Source organism: Populus nigra, chromosome 1 (genome assembly GCF_951802175.1).
Source record: "Populus nigra chromosome 1, ddPopNigr1.1, whole genome shotgun sequence".
Classification (NCBI taxonomy): domain Eukaryota; kingdom Viridiplantae; phylum Streptophyta; class Magnoliopsida; order Malpighiales; family Salicaceae; genus Populus; species Populus nigra.
The window spans coordinates 40,622,024-40,633,496 of record NC_084852.1 but is presented as its reverse complement, the minus strand read 5'-3'; the positions used below and the strand labels follow the sequence as shown (position 1 = coordinate 40,633,496).

General features: G+C 31.3%; 1 protein-coding gene across 2 annotated transcripts; it reads right to left on the bottom strand.

The window, feature by feature from the left end:
- Positions 1-7,526: 7,526 nt before the first annotated feature.
- On the bottom strand, positions 7,527-11,473 carry LOC133676916 (uncharacterized). Of its 2 annotated transcripts, none has more exons than XM_062098722.1 (4): positions 11,035-11,466; positions 9,927-10,163; positions 9,611-9,828; positions 7,527-8,201 (listed from the first exon to the last, which is right to left on the bottom strand). In XM_062098722.1, exons 1-4 carry the CDS (start codon positions 11,296-11,298, stop codon positions 8,027-8,029), a joined length of 894 nt encoding a protein of 297 aa, XP_061954706.1. In that variant the 5' UTR covers positions 11,299-11,466; the 3' UTR covers positions 7,527-8,026. The 2 variants fall into 2 exon arrangements, with proteins under 2 accessions (XP_061954706.1, XP_061954715.1); XM_062098731.1 differs by lacking the exon at positions 7,527-8,201 and adding an exon at positions 8,935-9,170 and having other exon boundaries at positions 11,035-11,473.

Sequence of the window (11,473 nt, the reverse complement as noted above, 5' to 3'; positions counted from 1 at the left end):
AATATATATATAGGTCACTCGCTTGTCGGATATCGAAGTTTTCAGGGAGAAATGTAAGGTGGCGTTGGGAAAGCTGTTTCAATATTCCAACACAAGTACGTGCTTTTTAGTTGTTTTGGTTTTTTTTTTTTTTAATATAGACCATGTTTGTTTTCTGAAATTCACTTTTTGAAAAATCACTTTCCAAACTTTCCTGTGTTTGTTCATCATTAGAAAAGTTGGTCAACGGAAAACACTTTCTGGTTAACCAAAAACACTTTCCAGTCAACAGAAAACACTTTCCAGTCAAAGAAAAATTTGGTTTGGTTTCCAGGAAAGTGTTTTCCCTTTTGGCTGTGTTTGTTTTCCGAAAAGTGGTTTTCAGGAAACCACTTTCCAAACTTTCATGTGTTTGTTTGCCATTAGAAAAGTTGGTCAACGGAAAACACTTTTCAGTCAAAAGAAAATTTGGCTTGGTTTTCAGGAAAGTATTTTCCTGGAAAATTTGAGCGGAAAACACTTTCCGAAAGTTGTGAAAAATTTAGAAATGTCATTATTTGCTGATTATATCAAATTTGATCCTCAAACTTTTGATTGCTATATATAATTTGTTTTGAATATTTATTTTTCAATTCCATCTCTTAAAATTTAATTTTTATATTAATTTTGGTCCTTATTTTTATAATTGCTATTTGCTTTTTCCTTATCATTTTTTTATTAAAATTTTTTGTCTATCAAATTTGATCCTCATTCTTTTGATTGTTACTTATTTTATTTGAAATAATTTATGAAATGTTAACTATTATTATTTTAATTTCTTCACCTTTTATTTTTTTTAATTTTTTAGATTTGATCTCTATTATTTTGATTATTATTTATTTTATTTGAGATAATTTATGAAATTATATTTTTTTTCAATTTCATTCTCATTCAACTTTTTAATTTGTAAGATTTATTCCTCATTATTTTAATAAACTTGAGAAAAATAAAACATTAATAAGTTATTTTCCAGCTCATTTTCCATTACATAACCAAACACTGGAAAGTGTTTTCCAACTTATTTTCCATTACACTACCAAACATCGAAAATATTTTCTCGGAATTCACTTTCAAAAAAGAAACTACTTTCCAGCAAATAAACGAGACCGTAATGTGCTTTTCAATCTAGTCTACTCTGTAAACTGTAATATTAATTTCTCATTATAGGAAACAGCAACTGGGTTTCACAAAATAACTGTGTTTAGTTTTGATTGATTCACTTATCCCATTCAGAAAATATATATACACACACATACATTTCATGTTACCTTTGCTTGTTGCTTCGCCTTATCTCCGAGAGTATATTTTAAAGTTGGATTATAATTATTTTTTAAAGTATTTTTTTAAAAAATATATATCAAAATAATATTTTTTTATTTTAAAAAAAATATTTTTGATATCAACGTATCAAAATAATCTAAAAACACCAAAACAATATTAAACAAAAAAAATTAAGTTTTTTTAAAAACACTTATAAAATACAAAAACAAACATAGCTGCCATAAAACAATAGAATCTTAAAAATTAACTGAAACTTAAAGAATTAATTCAACTAAACGGAGGAAAATTCTACGGTGGTTTTGAATTTATAACCAAATGAATGCATATATCTAGAACAAAGTGGTTTTCTTTTCTTTTCTTTTCAAAAAAAAAAAAGACTAATCAAATTGCCATTTTTTTTATGGAAAAAAAAAACCAGTAGAAACCTCTCTGCCTACATGTAAATTAAGAACGACATTCATCAACTACCAATCATCATCATCATCATCATCTTCTTCTTCTTCTTCGTCATCATCATCATCTTCTCTTGACTTTTTTTTAATGAGGTCCATAAAACGCTTTAACGCACAAAAACGGTGAGCGTTGCTGGCATAAATTCTTCTGTGGTCCCACGTCAAAGCCTTTGTGTTCTCCTATATAAATTTGCCACGTCAATGTCCACTATGCTGCTGCGACACCCTTTACAACCACCCATGTACCGCCTGCGCATCCCTCTTCTAATTCGGGAAGTGAAAGCACGCGTAGACATACGAACCGGGATGTATTTTTTAGATTTGCCCTCAATGAATTCCTCGAAATTTAATTTAAGATACCATGCATGGAGTTAATGATAACCCAATCCTATTTTAGAAACTAAATATTTAATCCTTCTATTATTTTAATTTATTTACAAATTGATCATTCTTATCTATTATTTACAAATTGATCATTCTTACCCATCTTTATATTTTATTTTTCCTTTTTTAAGAATGAAAAAAAAAAGTATACTATATTAAAAGATTGGCGAGAATAAAGTATGTTTTTTTGAAGAAAAAAAAGAAAAATTAAGTTTGGCCAATATTTATTTAAAATCAAGCCTAACTGAAAAGTGTTTTCATTCATCAATTTTTTTTATTGATAAATAAATACAGGAAAATTTAAAAAATAATTTTTATAAAAAAAAGGCCTGAAATTTTTTTTATATTGTTTAGTATTAATGTATATATTTAATGTATTAGGCATTCCTTATGGTGACTAATCTATTTTTTATTATTTCTATACTGCTCTTATGCTTATGTATGTATTTCTTTTTATATGATGTTTGTGTTTATATATGTATTTACTAGATAAATGGTTTCCGCTATGTTGAGGCCAGATTATTTTTTTACCAGTATAAAAAGGAATTTTCATGCGATATCAATGTTTTAAGAGGAGTATGAAAAATCTAAGAATTCAATAAACGAAATAGATTGTACGTGCTGTTAGAGTAATGACCTGAAAAACAAATAAAAAAATACCATGAATCGAGCATCCCGTGCTTACTCTCATGCAATTAATTAAATTTAATCAAAAAATAAAATAAAATAAATTTTCTTTTTAAAATGCTAGATTCAACAAAGTTGAAACAAATCCAAGTTAACCCTTGTTACTTTCAAAAGCATAGAAAAGTCTCATAGAAAGTGAATAACAAAATAACAAAATATTGATGGATAAAACTAAAGGAAAAAAAAAACTTAAAAAAAAAATCAAACAAACTCAGGTGAACATTGTAAACCAGGGTTAATCTATTAAACTCATAACCCGTTAAATCATTGATTTGAGCTAAACCAGGAAGCTCAACATCGATTAAATTAAATATCGGATGATGAAATCAATAAATTTAATTTAATTAGAAAACAAAATTCCTTCTAAGAAAGCTAATTTAAAAAAGACTGAAAAAAACCCAAGGCAACAATTGTTATTTTTAAGAGAAAAATAAATCTTATGGAAAGCAAATAAAAAGAATGTTAGAAGATGAAATCGCAAAAAAAATCTTAAAAAAAGAAGAAAAAACAAGTAACCCAAGTGAACCTTATAAACCAGGGTTAAATCCTCAAACCCAATCTGTTAAATTTTAGATTCAGGTTCAACCCAAAAGCACAACACCTGAAGAATTAATTAATTTAATTTAATTTTAAAACAAAATCCTTTAGAAAACAAAATTTAACAAAGAGCCTTAAAAAACCCTGAGGTAACTCGTGTTATTTTCAAAATAACTAAAAAATCATATAGAAAGTAGATAAAAAAAATAACAAAATGTTGGACGATGAAAAAAAAAGCTTAAAGGAAAGGGAAAACCTAGGAAGTTCGTGTCAACTTTATAAATTAGGGTTCATCTCTTAAGCTTGTAACCTGTTAAGTTTTAGACTTAGATTTAACTAAGAAGTTAAACATCCGGCTAATTAAATGTTACATGATGAAATAATAATAAAAAAAATCTAAAAAAATCTTGCGAGGTAAAAAACTAACATTAATAAAAAAAGATTGGATATGATAGGAAAAAAAATAAAAAAATAATGAAATTGTAACAAGAATAAATAAATTCAAAAACCATCTAAAATAAAACAAAAAAATATCAGCATAATATGAGTCAGATCTAACAAATAAAAAAAATCTATTAGGGTGAAATTGAAAAAAATCCTTAATTTCATAAACTATTCTAAAAAAAATATATAATAAAGAGAATTTGAATAAAATCTTAAGGACAACAAATCTCACAAGCTAATTAATTTTTTTGAAGGCCGCAATGAAAATCAAGTATGAGAGTGGGAAAAAAAAAGAGAGAAAAAAAGGTTATATACACCAAACTAGTAATAATTATGCCACGTGTGCCGCTTGTATACGAAGGGGATGCTAAGACGCTTCGACCTTCGCCCATGAAATAAGGTTTTGGCCTTTGGACGGCACCATATGTGCTGTCCAAACATGACAGATAATATTAACGCGTTTCCGAGTTTTTCTTTTAATTTTACTAATTAACTAAATTATCTTATTACCTCTAATAATATCCAATAACTACCAAATGAAAAGGACAAAAGAGCCTTTCTAAATCAAGTGCAAAGTTTTTAGAATCAATGATGTAATTTAATTGTTTAAAAAATAAGTCAAATGTTAAAAAGCTCTATCACTAAAGTTTAATGTTTTTTTTGTTGTAAGGATAATAAAATAATTATATTGTGCAATAAAAATATAAAAAGACTATTTAATCTTGTTTATTTCTGTATTGACCACTGAGTTCCATGGAAAACATCTATTAAAAATTCTTTTTTTAATTATAATTTATATTTTACCAAACCGCAAATCTAACACAGTGCAAAGCATACATTTAATGTTAATGTTAGAGTGTTTTTTAAGGTATCCACACATGCTTCCAGGATATCTGAAAAAACAATAAAAATTATTTTTTAAAATATTTTGAACTTGCAAATACACATTAAAAATAAAATAAAAAACAGTGAGGTGGTAAAGGGAGGCATGGAGTTTGGATATATTTAACTGGCTAGCACCTGACACGAAGAGTTTGGTAACTGTGAAGGGAGAGGTGCCAATGTACGCATACCTCTCTGTCACTACACCTACTGTTTATTGTAAGGAAATCAGAATCTCCCCCTCTGTCAGAGGTCAAAGGTGAGACAAAAAACTTGGAACTAAAAGTCGAAGCAAACAATGTGGACACATGGAGATGCTTTAACTCCAAGTTGTCAAAATTGGAAAGCTCAATTCAATCCGAACCAAAAGCTCACTCATTCAACAAGGATGTTTCAACTCCTATAAAATATTCTACCAACTACTTTGGATTTTTCTTACCAAGTCCTCATCAGTTCGAAGCACGCATTTTCATTTGATTATGGGCATCCCGTCATCATGTGCCCAGTTTCAAACTCCTACCTAGAGTCATTAATTGTTATCAAAGAGGCATTTTTATTTTTCAGCATAAGAGGGCTCGAGCTCGCTTCATTTGTCAATCTTGATCTTGAAAGAAAAACACTAACTGGGATTATATTGGTTTTCCTTTCCCCTCTTGAAAGAAAAACACTACCTGTAATATTTACTATTATCACAAATGATACTATATAAAAAAACCCCAAGAAATGAATATTACGAATTAGGTGGTGAATCAGAATTTTTAAAATCCGGTCACCTTGACGTATCATGTATATACCCTATATTTTTTATATCTTTATATTTGATAGTTTTTTTTTTGAATATTTATTTTATTTTATTTAAAAATATTTGAGCTTCAAAGTACTTTTTATTAGATTTATTAAAGGTAACAAAAAAATATTTCTCTTTATGGAAGGGGAAGAACAAGTGATGCAATTAGACGAGCATAATTTAGAAGTGTTATGTACAGCCAAAATGGGACGGGAAGGGTTATCATTCCCTTCCCATTTTGCCTTACTCTGCAGCATGTAAGGCAACAACATTCAATATTTTAGAAGTGCATGTGTCATATGTTATCATTGTTATGCTCTTACCATAAACATAAATCTCTATTCTGCCAATGAGTAATGGTTGTAAGAGTTGAGAAACTGGTGCTTGGTCATGACGTGCCAATTTTTACCCTAACAAGATTTCAATCCTAACGATATGGTATGCCCGTTGCAGTATTATAAAACAAATATATTTAATAGTATTATAATTGTAAATTATCTTTAAATAAGTAATAAAAACTAAAAGTATGATGGAATTGATATTTCATAATGGAAAAAAAAGTTGTGTTGATGATTAAAAATTTAGAGACTGAACAAAATAATTTGTAGCAATCGACAATGTTTTGTAAGGAAAAATACAGTGCTTTCGCCACATAATTTAACTTTACTGTTAATAAAAAGCAAAATAAATTACAAAACTAAATTCTCCAAAAACTTAATATTAAAAAAAAAACCAACAAAGATAATTTTGGAAGGAAAAAAACTCATGAAAAAAAATATTGTAGCAATTGACAATGTTTTGTGAGGGAAACTACAATGCTTTCCCCAGTAAAATAAAATAAAAAACCATTTAGAGAAATACTGCAGCAATCCACAGTGTTTTGTGAGAAAAACTACAACGCTTTTCCCATATGATTTAGCTTTATTGTAATTATAATTCTTAATCAACTCAATATTTTTTTTTAAATCGACAAAGATAATTTTGGAAAAAATCATAAAAAAACTACATGGAAAAATATTGCAACAATTCACAATGTTTACTTGTAATTGCAATTCTTAACCAGCTTAATATTTAAAAAATAAAATTGATAAAGACAATTTTAGAAAAAAAACATAACAAAACAAAAAAAAAACCATGTGAAAAAAAAACACTGTAGCAATCCACAGTAGTTTGCGAGGAAAGTTACAGTGCTTTCCTCACATATTGTAACTGTAATTTTTAACTAGCTCAATATTAAAAAATAAAATAAAATAAAATAATTTCGGAGAAAATCATAAAAAAATCAAAAACAAAAAAATCATACCAATAAACACTTTAGCAATCAACAATATTTGAAAGAAAAAATTATAAAACTAAATTCTCAATCAACTCAATAAAAAAAAAATAGAAAAACTATGTAAGAAAACACCGTAGCAATCCACAGTATCTTAAAGAAAAAAAATTACAAAACAAAATTTTTAACCAGTTCAATATTTAAAAAGTAAAATTAATAAAGATAAATTAAAAAAAATAAATGAAAAAAAAAGTTAGGAAAAAAAAGGAAAGTAATTTTGAGAAAAAAAAAAGAAAGTTGAAAAAAATATTAGAAAGTGCAAAAAAATAAATAAAAAAAGTAAAAAAAAAACACAATAAATTACTATTATAATTTACAATGTAATTAGATATAAAGAAATAAAGGAACAATGATTTTCCCCACACTATTTAATTTTATGTATAATAATATCTACATCCTCAACGGTACATTCATAAAATATAGAAATAAATAATTCTCACGGCATTCCTTGTAAAGGATATATTTACCAGAAAAGTTACTTCCCAACATTCCTCTTCAATTCAATTTCGAAACGATAATATAGAAAACAAAAAAGCTCTGGTCTAAACGGTCCCAGTCTCCCAGGGTGGGTTATGAGCACCCCACATTACGCCCACTATAAAAAAGTTCTCAGCGAACGTGGAAACTTTCAAGAGAAAAATGCGAGGGCTATTTTAAACCTCTCTTGTCGGCAAAAGGATTAGGTTGACAACGGAAGGAAGAAATACGAAAGTAAAAGATATGAACTCACAAATGAATTCCACCTAAATAAAATATTGATACATATTTTATGTACAAAAACACCGGAATGCTGCTATAGTATGGCATGGAATCTGCAGTAGTCCAGCATGAACTTTTGAAGAATAACATGCAATTAACTGCACGAGTCAAGAACACTTCAACTTTCATTCACAACTTTCAACTTCTTTGCCTATGTCCATTGTAGCCTCTTCTACGCCAGATAATTCAATCATATACGAGCAACAATTGAAAGAGATAAATATACAGAATACAGGGTGATGAATGCGAGTAAGGAGGCGGCTTTATACTATGAAGTTAGATGCCTGCCTGTTCCACAGTCTGTAGTTTCTGTATGGTGATCAATGCTAGCGTGCAATAACACACATGGATGAAGTTGTTAATAAAATAAAACTTCATCACTCAAATCATGCTTAAGTGAGCAATCTGACAATGCTGGTATGCGGAAGATTGTTTTTCACTGATTCAGAACTAGAACAGAAGCTATGCCAGTAATGGTTCATCCTGCATCACCTTGAGCTGCCTTTTGGCATACACAGTGATGATAATTGTGGCAACCACCGTGGCACAGAAACCAAATACTGTGAAGACAATTTGTTGAGGCGAGAGAGTGTGCCGGTCATTTGATGCATCTGCCAAGGTCCTAATGACAATCCCACTGCAAAAATCAAAAAAGGTTCAGGTTCGGGAATGCTTTAAGAAGATCTATGTCTGCTTGACAAGAATCACACATCTATGAAAAAGCAGAAGACTTGGCTCCCAGGTCTGCAAAACATCTGGCTTAATAACCCTACTGCTATTGACACCACCATGGACTCATGGAGTAGTACACTGGGCTAGCCCAGCATGGTTATGCCCTCTCATTGACAAGTACCAACCTCAAAGTTTAGAAAAAGTGAAAAGGGAAAGGGAGGACCAATCTCATGTGATGCTCACTTGTTCACCCCAAGGAATCAAGTCCTGAGGTTTAGCTGCCACTATTAGCACCCTGCTAGAATCCGCATTAAAGACCAAAACCTAGGATACACAAAACACATGCCATCCAGTGTGAAGCAGGCCTCTTCTGTGGGGCAAAGAAAGTGCCTTTTTTTTTTAAAAAAAAAAGGTAGCTCCAAAGGAAATCCTTTGATTTTTTTTCTGCAACAGTTAGAGCTGAGCAACGAAGAAGAGGCGGAGGCGGAGGCACTGAAGAGGAGGCGGAGGCGGAGCAGGAGGAGCTGAAGATGAGAACAGATATTTGAAGGGTTGATGATAAAGCCTCAATGGGCATACAGATCAGGTTATTTATGGTAATTAGTAAAATCATTATGATGCACATTTGATTAAGGTGGTGGGAAGAAGGATTTACAAACCAACCAAATGAGAGAGAGGGTGTGGATACGAATGACTACTTCTGGACACAAATTACAAGAGGTTTTTTATTGTAAGACCTTAAAATGAGTGCAAATAATTACAGATTTTACAAAGGAGGGAGGGCAACCCATCCCAAGCTTATGATGCTAAGTGTAACTGAAGCTATATCTTTTCATATTTTTCCCTTGTCAAGGTATAAAGACTCAAACCCAAGACTCGTCGCTCTCCTTCTTAAGTTATCACATCACTAATGGCTGGAGCCTTGTATTTAGATCTGCAAATGCTTCCATGAAATTATTTTCTCAAGAATAATGCTATGGGTGAGGGAAGAGGTCACAGCAAGGGAGGAATTTCTTACCAGGACAAAATCACATTACTCCTTTCATATATGTTTCTACCAAAAGAAAAAATCATATACCAGAGTTCTACAAGTTACTGTGACCAAAAAGAAACAAAAAAATTGAACATTGTGTTTCACCGTGAAAAGATAATGGTGATCTGTTGCTCTAAAAATTGAGGGAAATAAACAAGAACTGCATTGAGAAAAAATTGACAAGTTACATTTACATTAGAGTACATGAAAAATTCAATGTGCATACTATGCATTAATGTAAGACTCTAAAATCGGAAGCACGCAGAAGCACACAGACATGCAATTCTTTATGCAAGAGAGAGAGAGAGAGAGAGAGAGAGAGAGAGAGAGAGAGTTCTCACGTATACATTGCAACGAAAATCTCTGGCACCATTCCTGCCAATGATCCCAAGAAGTAAGGCCCATACTTAACATTTGTTGCAACAGCACAGTAATTATACAGAATATATGGAAATGGAGAAATCCTGATCAGAGCCACAGCTCGAAACTGATGAAACCAGTTTCCTTCACCAGCTGCTCTCAAAATAGCAGCTCTCTTTGGATATTTGTCAAACCACCCCTGTGCCAAGTAATTTAGAATAAAATTAGGCAAACATAGAAGTAAGAAAAAAAAAGGGTATAATTAATTATGAACAAATATTGGCACAAGGTTCATACTCTGATTTTATGAAGGAACAAAGAGCCAATGAAATATGGAAGTGACACACCCACAGCCGCTGCAGTTATTATTAATAGAAATCCAAACCCGTAACCAAATGTCATCCCAGCCACCCACATAGAAGGAGACGATGGTAGAAGTAGAGTGGGGAACAATGCCACAGAGGCAAAGAGCAGAACCACTAGTACTGGAGTGCTAAAAGTCGTTGTCTCCCAATTTATGATAGGGATTATCTCCTGAAAAAATTCATTTGTCAGATAGGGAACAAATTAAAATACGTTTAAATATCCAATAACCACAATGCACTTCTAGAAACTCCAGCTGGTATAGAACAGTAATATCATATCCTACGGTAAGTTTTTAGTGGGATTAGTTACAAAGAGAGTACTGCAGAGCACCAATTTGGAATCCAATTAGAGGAAACGAGGTATCAGAAAAGAAACACAACAAGATTACAAAGAGTAGATCATGTTCTAAAGCAATATGGCCTCCATGCTCAGAAAGAAAATCACATGCATGAAACACTTTATAAGACTCCGACTTGTAAACAATTCTCAACCTGAGCATATATACACATTTGTGATGAGACAAATGTTCTCAACCTGAGCTATAAACAGTTAAACATAACAGAGTACAAGGCAATCTATCTCATAAAATATATTTTAAGGGACAACACAAACCCGTATCACAAAGCATAAAACCACAACAACACCTCCAATAGCATGACAATGTAATAAAACTCCGAATAAAAAACACACTACATTACAAAATATATCAAAACTCACAAGCAAAACCTGCCAATTTATGGGAAAAAAATACCAGTGAAACCACAGAAACGTGTAATTGGAAGCATCAGTTCAAAATAAATAAACCCGAACCACATATATACATTAGCAAAACTACAAAAACATAAAAATTCAGATACAAAATCAACCTTGCCCGTAAGAAATTAACAGCTCATTTAAGAAAAAGCACCAATAGATAACCCTAAGGCAAGCAAATCCCAATCCACCAAAACCCCATAACAGAAAAAACAAAACTGTGAGCTGAAACAACAGAAAACACAATTAAAACCAGAATAGCATAAACTTCCTGATCAAAACTAACCTTATCCATCAGAAAGGGGCCAACCCACTCGACACAAGCAGCAGCCAATAACCCAAAAAACGTAAAAGTCACAGCCAACTTAACCCAATACCAGAACACAGACCCTCCAAGACCCCAACAACAACCAAAATGATTACACCTTTCACCAGCCCCATCCTCGTCTCTCAAGTTAACATAATCCCCTTTGCTGTTACCATCAATTTTATCACCCTCCATTCTCATCCTTACATCTAGCACCACAGTGTCATCCTCATAATAAGTCATTGAATCGGAAACCCTAAGAACTGATAAAGTTTGAAACTTTCTGTATGGTTTCTGAGATAAATGAGGGGGAGGGTTTTTCAGGTGATGATCATGATGGGAGGCACAGGGGGGATTTGTTGATGAAGAATATAACAAGGGAATAATAATCTATGAAGCATTTAAAAAGGATACCACA

Excerpts from the sequence above, each read along its gene's own strand:
- LOC133676916 (XM_062098722.1), bottom strand. The coding sequence starts at position 11,298 with ATGACTTATTATGAGGATGACACTGTGGTGCTAGATGTAAGGATGAGA. Across the intron at positions 9,829-9,926 it reads TGTTCCTTCATAAAATCAGA|GGGTGGTTTGACAAATATCC; the intron begins GTATGAACCTTG and ends TACTTGGCACAG. Across the intron at positions 8,202-9,610 it reads ATTTTCGTTGCAATGTATAC|TGGGATTGTCATTAGGACCT; the intron begins GTGAGAACTCTC and ends TGATTTTTGCAG.